This window comes from Sceloporus undulatus, chromosome 9 (assembly GCF_019175285.1).
Source record: "Sceloporus undulatus isolate JIND9_A2432 ecotype Alabama chromosome 9, SceUnd_v1.1, whole genome shotgun sequence".
Classification (NCBI taxonomy): domain Eukaryota; kingdom Metazoa; phylum Chordata; class Lepidosauria; order Squamata; family Phrynosomatidae; genus Sceloporus; species Sceloporus undulatus.
Genome location: NC_056530.1, coordinates 1,991,859 through 2,015,145, shown reverse-complemented (window position 1 = coordinate 2,015,145; position 23,287 = coordinate 1,991,859). Strand labels below are relative to the sequence as shown.

At 44.2% G+C, this 23,287-nt stretch overlaps 1 protein-coding gene across 4 annotated transcripts; it reads right to left on the bottom strand.

Annotated features, from left to right (window-relative positions):
- Positions 1–6,199: 6,199 nt before the first annotated feature.
- PAQR7 (progestin and adipoQ receptor family member 7) lies at positions 6,200–21,194 on the bottom strand. Of its 4 annotated transcripts, XM_042439262.1 has the most exons (3): positions 21,047–21,194; positions 19,423–19,541; positions 6,200–10,655 (listed from the first exon to the last, which is right to left on the bottom strand). In XM_042439262.1, exon 3 carries the CDS (start codon positions 10,618–10,620, stop codon positions 9,562–9,564), a length of 1,059 nt encoding a protein of 352 aa, XP_042295196.1. In that variant the 5' UTR covers positions 10,621–10,655; positions 19,423–19,541; positions 21,047–21,194; the 3' UTR covers positions 6,200–9,561. The 4 variants fall into 4 exon arrangements, with proteins under 4 accessions (XP_042295196.1, XP_042295194.1, XP_042295197.1 ...); XM_042439260.1 differs by lacking the exon at positions 19,423–19,541; XM_042439263.1 differs by lacking the exons at positions 19,423–19,541; positions 21,047–21,194 and adding an exon at positions 19,188–19,242.
- Between the last annotated feature and the right edge of the window lie 2,093 nt (positions 21,195–23,287).

The window sequence follows — 23,287 nt, the reverse complement described above, 5'->3', positions numbered from 1 at the left end:
GGAACTGTGATGATATGATAATATGCTACAGCATTTAAAGTGGTGTCAAACTACAGTACATCATATCTATACTGCAAGTACACCCTATGAAAGCTTTTGCTATCAACATCTCTTTCTTTCTTTCTTTCTGACTGCATCCACACTGCAGAAATAGTCCAGTCTGACATTGCTTTAGCTGCCATGGCTCAATGCTATGGAATTCTAGGAATTGTAGTTTCTTGTGGCACCAGAGCTCTCTGACAGAAAAGGCTAAATGTCTCACAAAACTACAATTCCCACAATAGGATAGCACTGAGCCATAGCAGTTAAAAGTGGTGCCAAAGTAGATTATTTTTGCAGTACGGATGCAACCTCAGTTAGTCTGAGAGGTGCTACAAGATCCCCTCGCTCTCGCTGTTTTGGCAGCTACTGCTCAATTCCTGATCTCATGAGAGCAACAGGAAATAATGCTCTTCTGTGGTATATACATTCATCAAATGACTCATCTTATACTCACTTCTGCTTTGAAGAGCTCCAGCTGGAAAAGGGAGAAAGAAGCCAAAAAGGCCTGAACTGGGTTATAGATGTTGGAAGGCAAGCTAAAAGGGGCATTGAGCCTACCCTCAAAGGAAGAATTCTGTCCATGCCCTGCCATTAAATTTTCCTTTCATATCCAAATGTGGTTTGAGTGTTGGACTATGACTCTAGAGACCAGGGTTCAATTCTCGCTCGGCTGTGAAACTCACTGGGTGACCCTGGGCAGGTCACAAACTCTCATCCTCAGAGGAAGGCAATGGCAAATCTGAGCAAATCTTGCCAAGAAAACCCTATGATGGGTTTGCCTTAGGGTCATGTAAACCCACCAGGTGACCTTGGACAAGTCACACTCTCTCAGCCTCTGAGAAAGACAATGGCAACCCCCTTCTGAGCAAATCTTGCCAAGAAAACCCCATAATTTTAGAGTCATCATAAGTTGGAAACGACTTTAAGATAAACTACAAATCCAAACTTCTAGCACTGCATTAACATAAAACTACAGTTGACCACTGAGAACTAAAAGAAGTAGGCAAAATGACCAAGGAAAAGCAAACACAGCAAATAGAAGAGCTTTAGTTGTGAACAGTTTGAAAGGTCTTTGTCTCTCTCTCTCTCTCTCTTTGCAATGCTAGACATTGTCCCCCATGACCCACAGTGGTGTGATAGGGCCATGCACACACACATGCAATACATGCATCAAAATACACACACATGTGCATCATACATGCATGGATGGCCCTTGTGGTCTCTTTCGAATCTATGATTCTATGTTTTATGATACCTGTGCACCTACATAAATATGCATGTACAGTTGTCCCTCCACATTTGCAGCTTTGACTTTTGCGGATTTGATTATTTGTGGTTTTGGTTAATATGTTCTCTCCAGGGATCTCTAGGTCTTCCAACACAACTCTGCCAGACGTTGACCATAGAGAATCTAAAAGTTCCTTAAGAAAACACTTCTCTAAGCATTTTTAGGTCCTCCAACATGATTCTACGATCAATTTCTGGCAGATGTTGACCACTGGAGGACATGGAGATTCCTAGAGAGGTGTTATCTCAGCTAAAAAGAATTCATGAGGATCATAGAATCATAGAATCATAGAGTTGGAAGAGACCACTAGGGCCATCCAGTCCAACCCCCTGCCATGCAGGAAATCCAAATCAAAGCATCCCTGACAGATGGCCATCCAGCCTCTGTTTAAAGACCTCCAAGGAAGGAGACATAGAAATGTGGAGTTCAGCTTCCATAACTCCTGACTGTTGGCCAAGTTGGCTGGGGCTTCTGGGATCTGAAGTGGTTTTTTTATTTGCAATTTTTCCACATTCACGGGGGTCCTTCAGCAAATCTGGAGAGACCATTGTATACAGCACAATACCATAGACAAGTGGTGCTCAACCTTTGAGAACTCCTGACTGTTGGCCAAGTTGGCTGGGGCAACTGGGATCTGAAGTCCAAAACAAATGGAGGGTCAAAGATTGGGAACCATTGCCACACACACACACACACATAGGTGTGCACAAACATACAGGGTTGGACTGTGCTAATAGTGAGCTCCTGCCCTTCAAAGCATGTAGAAAACAAACCAGCCCAACACTCAGGAAAGAAATCCTGTTACTTTTGCTTCACTGTCCGCACTCTACATGTTACGTAAGCCGCGGGAAAAGGAAAGAAATTAAATAAATTATTTAGACGAACCTGCAGTTCTTTGGTTAAACAGCTTCCAAGCATGCCTGGGTTTTGTGCATGCTCAGAATGGCACTAGGAAGCTTCTGCAGTGTCCTGATTTCAATGCATGTGCTCTAAAACAACTCCTGGCCACATTTTGCAGCAGAGAGGTGAATGGAAAGCATCTCACCTCCAATGAGACCTGCGATGGAGGTTGCCAAGGCAGTGAGCGCAAATTCCTGCTCTGTCCAACTGCACAATGAAAGCAAATGGCTGGAATCAGCTTGTTTTGATTCAGCTGTTTTTCTGTCTATGGGAGAAACTACCAGCAGCAGCAAACCTGCTGACCACATTCTGGCTCAGATTTAAAGAAAAACATGCTGGTGGATGTATGCGCTCATGCGACTGAGAGCTAGTGAGAATTGTATCTTCCATTGTAAATCGGGAGTCATCAAAGGGGCCTTTTTGCTTTGTGCAGTGCTTTTTTTGTTGTTGTTGGCATTGATGCAGGTGCTACACAGGGTTCATTTGTAAGCATATGAAAATATATGTGAGTTTACTATTATCACCTCCTCTCCTTAATTTTGCTGACTGGAATGTAGGTCTTCTGGCCTATTTGGCCAGGAATGACATTGTCCTGGTTTGATATTGGTTCTAAATGAGGCTGAATTTTACTCCCTAATGTTTATGTGTTATTTTGCTCTTGCCACCCACTCCCAATCCCTTCAACTACCTAAACCTAAGTTTCCAGACCTCATTATCCAATAAGAATATTCTTCTGGCTTGCTACTAACCGACAGTGTTCAAGCCATTTTTAAAAAATGTGTTATTTTACTCTTTTCATCTCCTTGGTCCAGGTTGCCTACTGTTTCAAGTTTCCAAACTGTATTCACAGAAAGGTATTTTCCTGGTTTTCCTTGGGGCTGAATTTGCTGCTAAACTTGGCTCATGTGTGTCATTTTGCTCTTACTGCCTCCCCAGGTTTTAGTATTTCTCAGCAAAAGGCAGGTCTGAGACCCCTGAACCCACAAGGACTATCTCCTTGCCCTAGAAGTGGTTGGAAGCAGATTTCTCCTCCTGAAACAGAAGAATTTGAAAAAGGAAATAGTGCATTGAAGTCTTTAAATGTATTATAACGGTCAATTGTGTCTCCTGGAGGCTTTAGGAAAACAATTTGCCATTTCAGAGGGGACAGAACAGGGTGGGGTCCAGGCAGTCTGGAGGTGCTGTGGAGGCTACAAAAACCATCTTGTTAGCCAGACTTTGCAGTAATTCAACTTTTCTCCAAGCACATTTAATGGAGCGTGCAAATATGCAATCCTTTGACTTGGGGCTGCTGCTGGGTTTGTAGGTTGTGGCACCAGAGCTCTTTGACAGAGAAGGCTAAATAGTTCACAAAACTATTTAGCCTTCCACAGCATTGAGCCATGGAAGTTAGAACAGTGTCAAACAGCATTAATTCTGCAGTATAGATGCAGTCTGATTCTTCTTCAGTTTATTTCCAGGCCAAATACTTGCAATGCTTCAAGTGTCTTACCCTAAATTTAATCCACCACCCCAAACGCATAAGGCAGCATCAAGTTGACTTCTGCAACTGTAATGGCAGAGCTTAAAGGGGAGGCAGAGGGGGCCATGCGACTCTCACACAACACAAAACTGAGTGTAAGACCACACAGCCCTTCTGAGACAAGACAGGCAGCTCTTCTATTGTGTCCCAAGCCTAGTACTTGTACTGGTGTCTTTTGGGGTAGATAGCAAGGGTCACCTTCTTGGTCTTACTCTGCTTCAGAGACATATGCATTGACAGCTCACCTGCAAAAAAGCCAGAGGTGAAACAGTTCAATAGCTGGGCCAGCCCTTTCTTAAAGCCTTATCACACTAGACAAATACGGCTCAGAAATGGGATTTTAAAAGTAGGGAAAATCCGCAAATGCGGGAGGTTTTCCAGGCACGTTTGCACCAAACAGCAATAATGCGAAAATAAAGCGATCAGAAAGTGGAAGTTCCCAAAAGTGAAAAGGTGTTGCTTTTGTCCATTTTCCGTTCACTTTATTTTTGCATTAGTACCGTTTGGAAGAAACATTGTCTTGCAGTTTTTGGGGCGGCATATAAATAAATCCTATTATTGTTGTTGTTGTTGTTGTGATGGTGCCCTTGGTTGGGTCTGAGGAACCAATCTCGCCAGAGAAACTCCATTAACAAAAAAATCCATAGCCAAGTGTGGTCAGTTAGAATTAAAACACTATCAATGAATGAATACATGAAGTTAAGAAGGTTATGTAATGAATATATGCATTTGTACACCCAACATCACGTTCTATATTCGGTGATCTGAATCCTATTGTAAGTCCCAGCTAAAATACATCCATTAGATCAGTGGGATTTACCTGCATGTAGATTGAGGATTCACCAATCAATTTACTCTAGTTCAGTGATGGCAAACCTATGGCACGCGTGCCAGAGGTGGCACTCAGAGCCCTCTCTGTGGGCACATGTGCTGTCGCCCCAGCACAGAATTTGCCAGAGTTTGTTACTAGAAAGCCAAAGGGACATGGCATTTTACAATAAGTAAGTGGGTTTTGGGTTGCAGTTTGGACACTTGGCCTCTAAGAGGTTCACCATCACTACGAAACTAACCAGTACAAGTGAGGCTGCGTATATGTATTTGTGTGCATGCATGTGTATCCACAAACCTGCCATATTTCTCTTGCAAACACAGGAGAGAGATGTTGACTTTTTGGCTGCCACAGATTTCCAGCAACTTCAGTATCATGTGGCTATTTGCCTGATTCACTGTACTGAAGCAGCTTGGCCATCTTAAGTCCAGAATGCAAACACTCATGGCTGTTAATAAATCTTTGGACTTCTGCAAGCTCACAAGCATTGTACAGACCATTCCCAAGAAAAGGAACTAGGCAACAGACCAAGACAAGTCCTGACCTTCATCCCAAACAACTCCAAGCACGTGACGTGAGCATCAATTCCAAGCCCGCAAGCCTGGATTTCTGGAGGATGGGCTAGAGTTGTGAGCAAAGCACATGTTTGGCACTGGCCTTCCCCAGCTTGAGGCCCTCCAGATGGCAATGCTGGCAAGGGATAGGCATTGTTGTGGTTCAACACCATCTGTGGGGCACCACATTGTAGGATTTGCATGTCATTTTGCATGACTACAGCTTCCAGGCAGAGCATGGGATACTACCCTTTAAAGTAGAAACAATACCGTGACACACTGAAGATGTCTAAACAGTGGCAGGATAATGCTCTAGGTTGGACACCCCCGACTTCAGCAAATCATTAATTCTTCTTAAAAGTTAGTCTCCAAGCTTCGGTTCCAAATTCACAGATCAGGGACCCCAATGGAAAATTGTCCAATGGGCAGCTAAAAAAACAATAGCTTGTCACACAGCACAACAACGGACTATTATTATTATTATTAATTACAGTTTGAGTTTCCCTTATCCGGAATTCCAACTACTCAAAAAAAATTCATGGATGGCTGAGACAGGGAAACCTTTGTTTTCTGATAGTTCAATGTGTGCAAACTTTGTTCCGTGCACAAAACTATTAAACATATTGTGTAACATTATTGTCAGGCCATGTGTATAGGGTGTGTATGAAACATAGGGCCAAACACACTGCAGAAATAATCCAGTTTGACACCACTTTAACTGCCCTGGCTCAGTTCTAGGGAATCCTGGGAACTGTAGTTCGCTGTGGCACCAGAGCTCTCTAACAGAGGCGGCTAAATGTCTCACAAAACTACAGATCCCAGAATTCCCTAGCACTGAGCCAGGGCAGTTAAAGTGGTGTCAAACTGAATTATTTCTGCAGCGTGTTTTGGCCCGTTCATGAATTTTGTGTTTAGACTTGGCTTCCCACTCCAAGGTATCTATTTTGTGCTCTGGTCAAGGTTGTACCTGGAGCTCCTGCCATTGTTGCCTCAGCCAAGTTATACTACTGCTGCACAGGTTGTTCTGAAAGATAAACAAGACAAAAGACTACAAACCCTTTGGCTTTTGAAAAGTATTTTTATAGAAACAAATTATTGAGGCCCAGTAATATGTATAAAATACAAGACAGGCAAGAGAGGGATAATGCAAGTCTTCACACACAAAGGCATTCCCTCTTCAGAACATTTGAAACTGATCTTTATACTTGCTCAACCATACCCAGGAGTTGGGCTTAATCCAACATTTATGCATTCGGATATAATAATCCTGAAACCAGGCCATCTCGCAATTCTGATGGGGTGTGTGTTAGAATGCTCTGTAGTGGAGTAAAAAGTCTGCTGCTTGTAGAAAAGTGGCAAGTTGGGAGAAGGCACTGAGCCCAACTTTCTGGCATGACTGGTTTCATTTTTTAATTCAACATTGTCTTATAATTGATACAGGCATTTCAAGATTTCAGATGAAATCACCTTTCCAAAATATTGCATGGATCCAAAGTGGCTGTGGCATGAGCAGAGTCTTCTTGCTGGTATATTAGGAAGCCACATTGCTCCAAAAGGATCAAGCTTGGGCAAGCCTCTAGACCAGCCTTCTCCAAACTGTTGGGTTGGCCTATAACAGCTATCACCTCCATTTCACTCACTCTCCAGGGATCGTAAGAGTTGATATAGATAAGCTGGGAAACCACCAAAAGATGGTATCATAGGGCCATCTGAAGAACCCCTGCAGACCAGGTTTGGTTCTAAGATTTAAGATTATTCATCCCTGCTATTCAGTCTAAATCAACGCTTTGATTTCTGTGCATCCTGGGTGGCAATTTGACAGAGGGCAATCCCAAGAGGGGACTCCAACCCACTTGTTTATTAAGGGGCCATCTGGCTTTCAGTCCCGCTTGAAATCAAAGGACACAAATCCAGATGGATTTATGCCATGCCTCTGGCTTAAAAGAATTGACAAACATCCAGTTTCCAATAAACATCTTCCCACCAGCCTTCTATGGAAACTCATAACTCAACAGGAACCCCATCAAGGAATTTTGGCCAAATATACTTCTAAGTGCTGAGCCCCAACAGCCATTTTTGAAGACTGTGAGGCCACAAAGAATTGCCCTGTTTTTGAAAATATGGAGGGATCCTGCCAGGTGATCAGCTGGCTGCAATCTGTCTATGCACAGGCTTCTCAGGAATGAACAAGTCAGTGGTTCAGATCCAAACTGTTTTATGTGCACCAGGGTCTCCACTGAAATAAGGGCAAGACCTCAGTTGTGAGTAACCCAAGTCCCACTGGATCTCTTAACAGCACAATATTCAAGGGGCCTATTTAGAAGCTAAGTCCGTTGATCTCAATGTGATGTATTCCTCAGGTAGTGTGCACAGGGCTGGCACCCAAGTAAAGTAACTTAGTCTAGCTCCAGTCTTTTGTGTTAAAATCTGATGGAACTATTCCCAAGAATATTTCTTGCTATTTGAGGATTTTAATGGCAACCCAACTTGAAAGAATTAGGACACATCAAAGACACTGTAAGCTGCAATCCTATTAATTTGAGAGAAAGCACAACAGAATGCAGAGTAAATGTGCATTAGAGTGTGTTACTGCATGCCTTTAAACAAGGAATGAGGAATAGTTGGTCCTCTGAAGGCTGGGATAGTAACAGATCTCATCAACCGATTAGGTCTTATCTGCACAGACTGTTGTCAAGGATAATGGGAGGTATATCTAACAATATTTGTGGAGGTTCAGTCTTTCTACACCTAAATGACATCGACTGTGGCCAGGGTTGATAGGAATCATACCCTGGAGGAACATTCCCACTTATTAGGTAAGCATCTTTTCACACAGTGCATTAATTAACATGGGCTTCACTGGCACAAGCTACAGTGACATCCATGAGCAAAGGAAGATTTTAAATAGGATTGAGACCTAAAATGAGTAAGTGGGAAGCAGGGCAGGATAGGAAATGGCACCTCCACATCCAGAGGTTGTATACCTCTGATTTGCTTGTTGCTGAGATTAGAAAGAGGGAGAAGCCATCCCTACTTAGACCTGCTGTAGAGTTTGCAGCAACATCTGATGCATAAGAGACCATGGCTCAGTGGCAGAGGACAGGTTTTTCAGGGATCTGAAATGAAGGATCTCAGGTAACTGGGAATGATTTCCTTACACATGAGATTCTGGAGAGCCGTTATTAATCAGGATCAGAATCTGAAAACATTTTCCTTGGGGGATTTCAGGAGCCATAGCCCAAATACCGATAGTAGCATTTCCAAACTCCAGGGCAGACCATCTTAGGCTGCGTAGAAAAACAACCTTGGTGTTAAGGCAGCTTAATATATCCCTGCCAAAAACAGGCATGCTGGTTGTAGTAATCTTTTGATTCAACGCCTAATGGCAGTGTGTTTGTGTCTTTATTCTGATTTCTAGAAGCCAGCCATAGAAGATCATCTCCTCCCCATTGGACAAGGCCAATTGACCCTTGCTTGCTCTTGCTAACAGCCGCAATAAAATAACACTCTTCCTACACCCTTTTACACCCTGAAGTATATTGCTGAAAAGAAGGCAGCCTGGGGAATAATCAGGTGCAGACTGCGTATGTAAGGACTATGAAAGCTTGTTCAATTCAGATGATCCAACAACAGTTTCCAGGGCCAGAATCCTTTCTCTACAAATGTGGTATCAGGCTCTGGAGATCCAGTCAGTGATGCCTGATGGCTTCCATGTCAGTGGGGCAGTGGATCTGCTTCAGATTTAAGTCTGAATTTTAAGCAGGCTATCCAAGCTACTGGGCCTATTTTAGGAAATAAGATTTGAAGCCGTAAGCTTTAGAGTTCAGGCTAAATCCTGAGGAAGGGTCACCACCCCACAGACATGGAAGTTAACAGCTGCCATTAGTACTAGCTAAAAGGAAATATAAGTAGATCCCACAAGACTGTATAGCATCTGCTCACCTTTGAGTTAAAAGACTAGCAAAGAACATGGATTAGGGATTATGGAGCAGTGAGTGAACAATGCATTCTCCTTAGTGAACAGACCCAGAGCTTGGGAAAGGTTTTTTTTTCTGGGCTACAATTCCCAGAATGCCTCACCCAGCTATAGTCCAAAAATAACTTTCCCAAGTTGGAGACAGGTTTCCCTCATGGAAAGGTGGTTCCTCCTCTGTCCAGAGAAAAGAATCCCTCCCTTCTCTGCCACTCACTCTCTGGTGGCAGTGTTTGATCCATCCCCTCAACCAGCTCAGACACAGGAAGCACCATGGAGGGAACTAGCTACAGGCCCGTTCTGTGGGAGAATGCCCACAAAAACAGCCAGCCATCTGAGGTAAAATGGCCCGTCTCCTTAACTGCTGTGGCACTGACGCACCCAAAGTGTGCAACTAAGGAAACTCGCAGGTGGCTCCCAGCAAGTCCCACCCCCTCCCTGTCTTGGTCTTTTTCAATCCTCTTTTTGAAGCAACTTGCGTTTCACTTTGGCTGTCATGTATAGAGCTGTGAGGCTGCAGAAAAGTACCACCAGAAGGCACAGGGAAGAAAAGAGTGGGGCCAGGCCGCCATGGAGCTGGGAGTAGATGGGTCGCCTCATCTCGTAATCCAGAAGCACGGCCTCCACCTGAGTGAGTGTGCAAAGGATGAGGAAGACATGAAAGACCTGGTGCCCCTGGCCAACAAAGTGGCATTTCCCTGGAAACCATTTTTCAGGGTATGGATAGGCAAAAAAGAAGGCCCCGATCAGGAAAAAAAGAACGTGGCACTTGTGATACAAAAGAGCCAAGTCTGTGACTCCAGAAGAGGAGGAGGTATAAATGCGGTGAAGTACTGGACTAATGTCCAAAGCGTAGGCCACAGCCGACGGCATCTCCTGGCACAGCCTGCCCAGCAGAGATGAGAGGTGTGGGCACCGGTATTTGGCATAGCAGGAGCCAGCACAGGAGAGCCATGCCAGCAGAACAGCTCCTGGGATGTAAAAGCTGGCAATCTGTGCATGCCACTCAGGCTCAATGGCATAATAGTAGTGCACCAAGGCACTGCTGTACTGGTAGGTGGCTACTCCCACATAGTCCAAGAAGAAAAAAGCACAGTGCCAGAATTCCGACTTGGCCTGCAAGAGGTGTGCCAAAGTGCTGAAGGTTGAGTAGATGATGGAAGAGGCTGCAATGACAAAAAGAGGCTGTGTGTGAGGGTCTCCCAAGAAATCCACGGCCTGAGAGAGCTGCCAGAACCTCACTGCCAAGACGAGGGCAGCCACCAGGTGGGTCCAGACGTTGACTGCCTCATTGTGCCGCTGGAAAAGTGACAGGAAGTAATACTTCCAGGTCCGGTGGAGGGGTCGGTAGCCAGCGTGGATGTAGGGCTTTTGGAAAACCCGGGGTACATCCGATGCCCCCACGGTGCAAGAAGAAGGGGGAAGCGCCTCTTCCAGGAGCCGAGGGACCCTCCTTAAGTGCTGGATGTTCAGGAAAAGGTGGCCAAGCTTTTCTGACACAATCGTTGCCATGACAGGAAGGCTGCACCGGACAGTCACAGAAAACCCTTTTGAAAAGAGAAGAGGATGTTCAGTCCGATTTGATTTTTTATTTAAACTGTAAAATGACACATCTAACTGTGTTTGTGGCTGAAAGAGCAACCTAGGGTGAGCAGAAAGAAGCTACTCTCAAGAGAAATGTACATGACAAGTTAAAGAGGAGATGCTCAGCAGGGTAACTTGGGCTCCAATCCATTGCATACCTACCTAGGGGGACATTGTACAGCAATACAGCAGGACTTACTTCCAAGTAAATAGGAGTACACTGTAAATACGGCATCTCCCCTGGACACAACCCAAACAGGAGAGTAAAATGACTGCAAAACTCATGTATATTCAGTTATTTAAACAATGGTGAAAGCAATTGTTTAATTGCTTTCATTTCTGCTTGGAATAAAGAGACAGATTTCAAGGCAACAGGGCAGGAAAAGCCTGAAATTAATTTCCTAGGAGGCTTGGTGAGGGCAGCAAGGCCAGGCAGGAGAGATGAGAGTCTGGCCAGTTGCTCCGGATTGGCAGCACCTTTCTGTATATAACAACATTTGTGTCAACTTGTTACGCAATGACAGGAATACCATCTAAGCAGCTTGCAATTTCAACAATTGGACTCTTAAAGTGTGGTACCAGAGCCACATACACACTTGTATCAATCTAGAATTTGAACTTTGCTGAGGCATAGAAATTACAGTTTATGATTCATACAGCAATCAGTTCATTTATCTAACCTCTCTAGGAATCTCTAGTTCCTCCAGTGCAACTGTATGGTCAATATCAGTTGGAAGCTGACCACAGAATCACACTGAAGGACCAACAAATGCCTAGAGACGTGTTTTCTCTAGGAATATCTAGGTCCAGCAGAGTAGCACTGGAGGACTTGGAGAGAACGTATTAATCAAATCCATAAATAATCAAATCCATAAAAGTAAAAGCTACAAATGTGGAGGGCTGACTGTATATCAACTCCCATACTAGATCTAGAGTTGGGGCCTGGTTTTAGTTTAGAGAGGTTTATCAGTCATGGTAACAGTTCCACGACAGTGAACTGACAGAACAGAACAGTCTTGATTTCCAGCTCCATGAACAACAGGCAACCCAACCTCTTTCTTCCTGGAAATTCTTTCCTTTGCTTCACAATCTCAAAGGCGTCTTTTCATCCGCTGCCAGAGGCAGCTAACACAGAGTTAGAACGGAGTGCCTAAGGCCATAAGCACAAAACTGTCCTACAGTTGAGATAATAAAAAACAAACAAACATGATTTCGCAATGCATGGAGAGGGAAGAAATGTAGGCTTGGAAAAACCTACATTACTCCTTTGGACTACAGTTCTCAAAATGTCTTCAGTCACAGCATGGTGAATGGCTACCTGGGTGGGTTCTGTGGGAGTTGTACTCTAAAAAGTAACTTTTTCAAGTTGTCAGAGAAATGTCCTAGGAAGCTCAAACTGCTTTAGGCCAAGATAGATCTCCAGTGCACAAGGGCCAGCAGCTTGCTCCAAGGTATTTTGCTGCCTGAGGCTAAGAGCAAGAAAATGGTTTCCTGCTCCCAAACATGACTGGCAGCTAGAAGCAGCAGGCCAGTTTAAAGCATTACTGGTTGGGAAATTCGGGCAGCTGTAGTTAAAAAAAAGAACCTTTTCAAGCTGTAGTATAAACTATTCTACTTCGGATAGTGGAATTTATCACTTTTGAATGCTCCTCATGTGTTTTTTCAAAGCACAGAACAGCAGTGGTTCCAGGCACACAGAAATTTAGTGCCTGTTGAAGAAGGAATCAGTTGCTGTTCCACCCACACCCCATTCTTTATTATTAAAGTTGGATTTTAAAAATAAGGAATTTCCAGCACTTACAACTTGCTGTGTATGTTCTTGAAAGAATGGAAAAATCCAATACAAACAACAGGTAATGGAAACATAAATAAGGAGGTTGGTTGCTTCTTTTACAGACTACAGTACAGGAATTTTCCAACCAAAAAGAATTTGTTGCACAATGGGTGAGGCCATTGCGCTCATTCATGTTCACCCTAACAAATTCTTCCATCGCTGAAAGAGGTTGCTTCCTAGTGCTGAAATGATTGTTGTAATTACTGACAAAGAGAATGTGATTTCTGTCAAGTCAGGTTTGTTGCAGTCTCGTTGGGCCCGAACAGACAGGCCAAAATATAGCTGCTTCGAGTCATTTTGGAGGTATGCTGTTTAAATGACACATACATCTTAAGAGGCCAGAAGCTGCGCCAATGCTATGCTGCAGTCCTTAGGTGTGGAGCGTGGCTTTGGCGTAGCTTCTGACCTCTTCGAATGCATGCATCATTTAAACAGCATACCTCCAAAGTGACCCGAAGCAGCTTTATTTTGGCCTGTCTGTTCGGGCCCTTTGTTCCCAAGTGTGTCTCGTTTGTTACATGCATGTTCCAGCCAATGCAACATCATACGTGGTCAATAAAAAAGAGCACTGTGGCCACTTCAGGTCAAGTTGCTACCAGCAGGTATACAGTCAAATACTGGTGGAGGGGAGATTTTGTGCAATCTGTGAGGATGGATACTTAATAAAACTAGTTCAGTACTTAAAGTGACATTCTGGTTTGTGACTGGATGGCCATCTGTTGGGGATGCTTCGATTAAGAGTTCCTGCATGGCAGGGGGTTGGACTGGATGGCCCTTGTCTTTCAACTCTATGATTCTATGAGACACAGCACTTGGAAAAGGGTAGGTTTTACTTTGTTGTTGTTGTGCGCCTTCAAGTCATTTCCAACTTATGGTGACCCAAAGGCAAACCTATCACAGGGTTTTCTCAGGCTGAGAGTGTGTGACTTGCCCAAAGTCACCCAGTAGGTTTCTATAGTCGAGCAGGGATTTGAAACCTGGTCTCCAGAGTCATAATCCAATGCTCAACCCACTACACAACGCTGGCTCTTTTGACTACGGCACACCAAAAATGGCCATGTTCGATGGGGGACTCTGGCAGCTTATAGTGCAAAAAGTAATTTTTTTAGGCTTCTATTCCTCTTCCAACATTTGCAAGCTTGTCCTCTCATGATGTGGACCATCTGGATGGAAATGAGATGTCAACCATGCATCAGTTGTAAAGAACTTTTGACAAATGTTCTCCAAAAAAACTGATTTGATCCATCTCTTTTGTCAGAGTCCAGTTCAAAACCTCCCCTATGATTTTATAATCTGAGTCTTCTTTCTAAGCTACCATTCCCTTGATAAATGGTGTCACAGCAGCTGCTGAGAGATGTGCATATATCCATGATAGACTTCTCTGTGGAGTCTGTTACTGCGTTTTCAGAAGGGATAAGATCTTCAGTGGTTTTATTACTGGGGCTGAAACTAAGCAGAATTTGATAGATCTCGAACCATGTGGCTTGCATGTTTTGCAGTATTTATGTTATCTGGGCTCCTAACAGTACTCTGTCATTGGCACAGAAAGCTCATAATCCATACAACCTTGTCTTTTCCTACTTTTGGAAATGGGTGAGCTTATCTGGGCAAAACATTAGACAGATCAATATTAGTACAGTATTGCATAGGAGGGAGGGTATTATTTAATGGATGGAGGTCTTTTCCCTCCTGCTTTATTTTCACAACTCCGTGAAGCAGGTCAAACCAAAAGGGAGTAATTGGACCAGGGTCATCCAAAAAAACTTCAAATCCAGTCAAATACCTATTTGCTATACCACAGTGGCTTTCATGTCGGTAGTGAGATCTGTTTCAATTGAGCTCCTCCACACTACAGTGGTTGGAATGGACATTATCTAGAAGTATGAATGTGTGTATACATAGATATAGATATATATTAATTATTCTATATATATTACACATATTTTGAATACATTATTCTATTTATATCATTTGCATCCACTAGCAGTGTATACAATGAGCCCTTGTATCTGCTGGGGTTTGGTTCCAGGACCCTCTGTGGGTAAAAAAATCCATAGATGCTTAAGTCCCCTTAAATACAATGGCATAGTAAAATGGTGTCCCTTATAATGGCAAAATCAATGCTTGCTTTTGGGGATTTGTATACATTTTTAATATTTTCAAGCCGTGGATGGTTGAATCCATCGATAAAGAATCCGTGGATACAGAGGGATGACTGTATTTACAATCCTTCTTATTTTTGACACCATTAATGCTATTTCTATTTTGCTATTCCTCACAAATACCTGCCTTTTTTGTTGTTTCAGCCTACAGTGTTGCTTTAAGAAAGAAACATAGGAGAGTTTTCAAAGAGCCTTTAGGTCTAGGAGAAAAAAGGAAGTGCTCCACCCTAGTGATATTTCTGTCAGCTCCATGGTTTCTCAGCCTCTTTACTGAAGAGGGAGGTTAATTGACTCAACAAGAATGTAGTACTGCAATATTTCCAGAGATTTGGCATACCTAGTTCTCTCCGCTGGTATTTCTCTGTAAGCAAAGCTGCTCTTTAGGACAAATTTGTTGGCTATTATTTGCCAGTTTACCAAGCACTAGGGAGGAAGCTTTGTTGGCAACTTTGGAAGAGGAAGCAAACATTGAGCAACTGCTAACATTTAACTGCTGTGATGCATCCAAGCCTGGGCAAAATACCTGTGCATAAGCATGTTAGATCTTGTTTGACCTGGCTAACAGCTATGCTTCAATTCAGCTAATTAAATCTTCCTAGAATCTTTGGAAAGTATGAACTCCCAGGATCCCCCAACTGGGTTGGGGTTCTGGAAGATAAACAGGCTGAGTATCCCTTATCCAAAATGCTTGGGACCAGAAATATTTTGGATTTTGGAACCATTGCATATACATAATGAGACATCTTGGAGACAGGACCCAAATCTAAACTTAAAGTTGATATATGTTTCATATACACCTTATATAAATAACATGAAGATAATTTATGCAGTATTTTTAATCATTTTGTGCATGAAACAAAGTTTATGTATGCTGAAAGGAAAGGCGTCACTATCTCAGCCACCCATGAACAAAGTTTTGGATTTCAGAACATTTTGAATTTTCAGATAAGGGATATTCACTCTCTAGTCCAAAAAGGCAACTCTGTTAAGCCCTGAATTGCTTGGAGATGCATACTCCTATGTACCTGACTGCGTTCAGCCAGAGTTGGGAAATCGAAAGTGAGTTTTCAATGCTTGCTGATCTTCATGGAGCTTAATATTGAAACAGAGGGTTTCTAATTTGGTAAGATTGTCTTGCAGATCAGCAACACAGCCAAAGACATTTCTGCATTTAGCTGACACCCACAGTTTAGACAGGATCAAGTCCACATTGTTAGCAAACAGGCCAACAATGATAATGGGCACACCTTTTTTGAACCTCTGCCATAGAGATTAACTGTTGCAGCCACATAACAACAGTTTTCTGAAGCCTTTAAGACTAACCTACTTATTTCAGGATAAACTCTGATGTATTACAAATCTCTTCCTTAGGTAGTGAGTTATAATCTACAAAAATGCATGCTAAAATAAACTGGTTAGTCTCAAAGGTGCCTCAAGACTATTATTTTGCTGCAAGAGAATGTTAACACAACTGCCCCTTTGAAATGCTGGTTTAACTACATTTAACATTTGAGAGAGTGGCTTAATGACAGGTTCCTCCATGTCTGTTTTCTGCAAGACTTTATCCCAATAACATTATTCCAGCCCATCAAAAATCCTGAAGGCACTCGATGGCCTGATACAGACAGGCCAAAATAAAGCTGCTTCGAGTCACTTTGGAGGTATGCTGTTTAAATGTTACATGCGTCCTAAGAGTCCAGAAGCCACACCAAAGCCACGCTCCAGTCCTAAGGACTAGAGTGCAGCTTTGGTGCAGCTTCCAGACTCTTAGGACACATGCATCATTGAAACACCATACCTCCAAAGTGACCTGAAGCAGCTTTATTTTGGCCTGTCTGTATAGGGCCAATGCTAAGATCACAAGGGACAGCTGTGGGTGACATGAAGCAGTCAGGCAATACGGTCAATTATAAGACATGAAGCCTGCTTGGTTTTCTTTTATGTAGACGTGACTGAATAGTTTAATCTGGTTCAGGATCAACGGAAGCAGCATTATTTCTAGCAGGCCTCTGAATATCTTGCTGATCTTTACAGGAACTGTGTAAAAGATTTATTTTTAAAAAAAGAATACAACATCACCTTGTCCCTATACTCTGGAGCAAGTGGGGACCAATTCTAACCAGAGGAGGAAAGCGTCAACAGGAGTACAGTTTCCTTTTTGCAAATATTCTAGGTCTGCTTATGTTATTTTAGGTCAAGACTAGCAATCTGTGGCCCTCCAGGTGTTGCTGGACTGCAATTCCCAACATAGTCAATGGTGAAGGATGATGGGAGCTCAAGCCCAACAACACCAGGGGCCACATATTGCTCAGCCCTGCAGTGCATACATGATGAAAAGGGTTAGCGCCTTTTGCACTATGGCCCCATACAGACAGGCCAAAATAAAGCTGTTTCGGGTCACATTGGAGGTACGCTGTTTAAATGATACATGCATACTAAGAATCTGGGTAGCCCCGCCAAAGCCACAATCCAGTCCTAAGGACTAAAGTGCAGCTTTGGTGCAGCTTCCGGACTCTTAGTACAAATGCATCATTTAAACAGCATGCCTCCAAAGTGACCTGAAGCAGCTTTATTTTGGCCTGTCTATATGGGGCCCATATTACTTTATGTACTGCCTCTCTTCAGCACTGCCTGTTTTCTTCAGACAGTGTGTATGCAAAGTTTCTCTCCATTAAAATTCTTAAGGTAGGTTTGACTGAGAGATACTGAGTGGTCTACAAGAAACTGGAGTAGTTCAGCAGGAGTGTAGTGCCTGCTTGCTTACTGCTGTGTATATATTAGTTAGTGCAGTACATTTAAATCTTGCCTTTCCCCCACTGAGGTCCAAAACATACTGCAAAAATAATCCAGTTTGAGACCGCTTAAACTGCCCTGGCTCAAGGCTATGGAATCCTGGGAACTGTAGCTTTGTGAGACGTTTAGCCTTCTCTGTCAGAGAGCTCTGGTGCCACAATAAACTACAATCCCCAGGATTCCCTAGCACTGAGCCAGGGCAATTAAAGCAGTCTCAAGTTTCTGCAGTGTGTTTTGGACCTGAATCCTCACAACAGCCCTAAGAGGTAGGTTAAACTGAAAGAGAGTGACAGACACCAGGTCTGTTTTGTGTCTCATTGGCTCTCCCAAGACCCTACCTCTCTGTTGCTCTGGCTAGTTTTCTTGTAGAAAGCACTGGGTTAAGCAGGCCTTCGTCTTATTTCCAGCAAAGCATTCTTACGACTCTCGACAAAGTGCGCATTCAGGCTCACTTAAAATTTAAAAATTAAAAAGCATAGATAATTAGGTATCGAAGCAAACCAGAGCAGGTGCTTTATACATTTTGTGCAGCAAAACGGATACGGAGATAAGAAAACACACTGAAAAGCAGAGCACACAAGACTGAACCAAGCCGGCCCCAAAATGCATGCAAGACAGGATGATTTTTAACAAGCAAGCCCCATCTTTCCACTTAGGTTGGGATATCTTTTCACATTACCTCAAAAGCTGCCTAGATCATCACGATTTGGGTAAAATGCATATTTATTTGCAATATCGGTTGCATTAATCCCCAGGAAGGCAAAGAACCAGTTGAGTCCAATTTCGCTCTCTTTGCTTGAGCTGAGCCCAGACCCCTGCTTCAGAGCAGTACCAATCCAGAACAACAACACCCCCTCCCCAGCGTTACATAATGAAAGGTGGGGCTTGGATTGTCTTCAGGAGCCGCACAAGCCGACTCTTAAAGAATCCAAGTGTGAACTTGCTATTCCTTCACCCTCTTTTATTAAGAGATTTACACAGACACCTTTTTTCCCCTCCCTCTCCAAAATTAAACATGCCTGGGAGGCTGAACATCCCACTCAGATCCTGCAAGCCTTGGCACATTATCTGGGTCTCTCCATGGAAACATGCTTAGTTCTACATGTTCCCCTTCATGCTTCACTCTTTTCAGCGGCACAGACGGATCTCACACCTTCAGGTCAGCCAAAGCCATTTTTGTTCTTCAGGGACAAGCATCAGAAATAAAAAGCTTCAGTGCTTTCCCTCTCCCTACCCAAAACAAAAGCATAGAGGTGTTCAGCAAAATTATATATCCTCCAAATCTACACCTCTCTCATTGTCCCTGGAAATTTTCCTTACAAACTACATGTTGAAAGTTTGAACCATTGCTTTCCATAGACTTAACTCTCAAGGTGCGCCTACACTGTAGCAATAACACAGTTCAACACCGCTTCAAGTGCTGTTTGTTGTTAGCTGTCTTAAGTCCGAAGCACCTGCAGAAATAATCTAGAGACTGCTTTAACTGCCTTGGCTCAATGCTAAGGGATTTTGGGGACTGCGGTTTTGTGAGACGTTTAGCCTTCTCTGTCAGAGAGCCCTGGTGCCACAATAAACTACAAGTCCCAGGATTCTCAAGCACTGAGCCAAGGTAGGTAAAGCGGTCTCAAACTGGATTATTTCTGCAGTGTGTTCTGGACCTTAAGAGCTTGTTAGATGGCTATGGCTGCCTTCGACTCATGGCAAACCTGTGGATGAGCCTTGCTTCCTCAACCTCTCTGTTCAGGTCCTGCCGTCTCCTCCCTGACTGAGTCCATCCATCTGGCATGTGGCCTTCTTTTCTTTCTATCTCCTCCTACTTTTCCTAGCATTATTGTTTTTTCCAGTGATTCATGCCTTCTCATGAAGTGGCCAAAGTACGGCAGCCTCAGTTTCATCATCTTGGTTGCCAAGATTTCCAGCTTGATCTGTCCTAGGACCCACTTGTTTGTCTTTCTGGCCGTCCACGGTATCCTCCACAATCTTCTCCAGCATCACATCTCAAACGGATCAGTTGTCTTCTTACCCACTTTCTTTGCCATCCACTCTCACATCTGTGGCTGCTGATGGGGAATAAAATGGCTTGGACAATTCTGCCTTCAGTGCTGAGTTATGTATCTTTACTCTTTAGGAACTTGGATAGTGGGCCCTTATAGAATCGTAGAGTTGGAAGAGACTGCAAGGGCCATCCAGTCCAACCCCATTCTGCCATGCAGGAAATGCAACCTCGACAGATGGCCATCCAGCCTCTGCTTAAAGACCTCCAAGGAAGGAGACTCCATCACACTCCGAGGGAGTTTGTTCCACTGTCGAACAGCCCTTACTGTCTGGAAGTTCTTCCTAATGTTCAGGTGGAATCTCTTTTCCTGTAGCTTGCATCCATTGCTCCAGGTCCTGTTCTCTGGAGCAGCAGAAAACAAGCTTGCTCCCTCCTCAATATGACATCCTTTCAAATATTTAAACAGGGCTATCATATCACCTCTTAACCTTCTTTTCTCCAGGCTAAACATACCCAGCTCCCTAAGGCGTTCCTCATAGGGCTTCATGGTTTCCAGACCTTTCACCATTTTTGTCGCCCTCCTTTGGACACGCTCCAGTTTCTCAATGTCCTTTCTGAATTGTGGTGCCCAGAACTGGACACAATATTCCAGGTGGGGCCTGACCAGAGCAGAATATAGTGGCACTATTACTTCCCTTGATGAGACACTATACTTCTGTTGATGCAGCCTAGAATCGCATTGGCCTTGTTAGCTGCCGCATCACACTTTTGAGAGTCGACAGACCAGAAGGGGAGAGGACAGGAGAAGGAGGTGGAAAGGGAAGGAAAGATAGTGGAGACAGTATTGCAAGTAAGGTCTGACCAAAGCAGCACAGAGAGGCACTATGACTTCCCTGGATCTAGACACTATACTTCTGTTCCCTCATGGATAACACAGTCTGTGGATGCCCAAGTCCCATTAAATGCAATGGCAGAGTTAAGATGGTGTCCCTTGTATAAAATGGGGGAATCAAGGTTTGCTCTTTGGAATTATACTTTTTAGGACTATATTTCAAGCAGTGAATCGTAGATAAAACACAAAAGCCTTGCCAGAGAAATCTCCATGAGAGGGTTGCCATAAGTCCTCCTTCCCACCCATCCACCCAGGGCATGTCCTACATTTCTGCCTCCCGTCCGGGAAGGATCCCAAAACGTCCTTTCGATGAGTGTTTCTAGCTTCTATGTCACCTGTCCTCCATTTTTCCTTTTCCCCTGAAACGTCCTCCATGTAAAGAGCAACCACTAAGAAGCCTGGCTTTTACCACGAGGCTGACCAATCCACACTGGAGAGATAACCCGGTTTGGTACCGCTTTAACCCTGTTGTCTGGCTCAAGGCTATGGAATTCTGGGAGTTGGAGCATGTTGTTGGGGCCTTCCTTCTTTAAGCTCCTCTCCGCGCCCACAACAAACTCCAACTCCCAGAATTCCATAGCTTTGTGCCAGACAACAGAGTTAAAGCGGTACCAAACCGGGTTAACTCGACGGTGTAGACGCCCCCGTCCCCATCATAAGTGCCCCTGTGGACCAACCTCGGCTGCGTCGTCGTCGTCGTCGTCGTCGCTGTCTGCTTCTCCTTCCTCCTGAGGATGCTGAGGCGAAGGGACCGCCTGGCCGAGGCAGGGCAAGGCCGCCCCTCTGCTGCAACAAGAGCCGCCTCGCCTTCCCGCCTTCTTCTTCTTCTTCCCTCACTAACGAACGAAGCGTTCAAAGAAGCCAACCGACGCCCCCTGCAGGCCGAGGCAGGGAATGCACGGCGCCTGCGCGGGTGGGCGGGGCTTCCCGGGGAATGGGCGGGGCTTCCGGGCTCATTGTGAGGCTGGATTAAGAGCATTCAGTAGAATGAGCAAGCCTTTCTGTGGGAGGGGCTTCTAGGGAGTAGGAGGGGTTTCACGGGAGTGGGCGTGGCTTCCGTGTCCTCATGAGCTCATTGTGGGACTGGATTTAGAGCGTTCAGTACAATGAGCCAGCATGACCACTGCCTTACTGTGGGAGGGGCTTCCCATGGTGGGCGGGGCTTCCAAGTCCTCCTGGGCTCATTGTGAATGAGCCAGTATGGCCACTGCTTTTCAATGGGAGGGGCTTCCCTGGAGTGGGCGGAGCTCCCAAGTCCTCCTGGGGGCGGGGCTCATTGTGGGGCTGGATTAAGAGCATTCAGCTAAATGAGAGCCAACATTGCCACTGCCTTTCTGCGGGCGGGGCTTCCTGGGAGTGGGCGGGGCTTTCAAGTCTTCTGGGCTCATTGTAGACTGCATTGAGCATTCAGCAAAACAAGAGGCAGCATGGCCACTGCCTTTCTGAGGGCGGGGCTTCCAAGCCCTCTTGGGGTTCATTGTGGGTCTGCATTAAGTGCCTTCAGCTCTGGTATTTCTACTGTTTATACATTTGTTATTTGAGAAACCTTAATAATAATAATAATAGGAGATCCAGAATGGCCCACTGCCTTTCTCTTGGCGCATGGGCCCTCCTTATCCACAGATTTTTTTATCCACAGATTCAAGGATCTATATCTTGGAAATGATCCCCAAAAGTTCCAATTGAAAGATCATCAGCTTGAAAGATAAGAAAACATAGAAGAGTATTACCAATGTGCATGTTTAATAAGAATAAGCTTAGTTGGTTTGTATGTTGGAAATTTGTATGCGTGTTATTTTTATGAATTTATGCCTGTTTTAATGTTTAATAATTTTCTTTAAAAAAAGGTCTAAATTCCACATAGCAAACCTTGATTTTTCCATTTTGTATAAGGGACCCCATTTTACTGTGCCATTGTACTTCATGGGACTCGAACGTCCATGGATTTTGGGATCCACAGGGGACCTTGCAACTAAACTCGTCCCTCTACATTTGCAGCTTTGGCTCTTCACGGATCCTATTGATATGTTCTCTCCAGGAATAGCGAGATCCAAATGTCGCACTGAAGTACAGTGGGCCCTTGTTATCCGCTGGGGTTTGGGTCCAAGATCCCCCGCGGATAACAAAATCCTTGGATGCTCAAGTCCCATTAAATATAACAACATAGCAAAATGGAAAATCAAGGTTTGATATTTGAAACTTATACTTATCCGTGTATAAAAAATCCATGTATAAGAAGGGCTGACTGTACCTATAGATTCCTAGAGGCATTTGTAGCCCCTCTGCCGCAACTCTATGATGAATGTCTGGCAGACGTTGACCAGAGTTGCACTGGAGGAGCTAGAGATTCCCAGAGAGGTGTCCTCTCAGGTAAAAGGAGGGCGAAGGGCTTTGAGTGTTAGACTAGGGCTCTAGAAAGCAGGCTTTGATTCCCAGCTTGGCCTTGGGGCAAGGGGACTTAGGTGTCCTCACCACAAGGGCCAAATGTACAATGTTCAAGAAAAAGGGAGGACATTGCAAAAGAAATGCATGCTTCTTAAGTCATGTTCAAAAGGGAGGACGCTTTTAGAATTCCTCCTGGACAGAAGGCTGAAGTGGAGGACATGCCTTGGAAAAAGGAGGACATCTGGTCATCCCGATCCATCTGGCATGCAGTCTTCCTCTCTTTCTACTCCACAGTGGTGTCACTGGAGGTTGCCTTGGACAAGTCACTCTCTCTCAGCCTCAAAGAAAGCCAGCAGCAAACAACCTGTGCCAAGAAAACCCCAGGATAGCCTCAGGGATGCCACAAACTGCCCTAAATCAGAAGCCACTTGAAAGTCTCAAAGTAACCTTATCTCAGCCACTTCTCAAACTATTTCCCCCCACAAAGTACCATTTAAAATTATTCTCTTAAGTGGCAGTGAGGTGTAGCAGTT

What these genes read in the sequence shown, in the direction of transcription:
- PAQR7 (XM_042439262.1), bottom strand. Translation starts at nt 10,620, where the DNA reads ATGGCAACGATTGTGTCAGAAAAGCTTGGCCACCTTTTCCTGAACATC.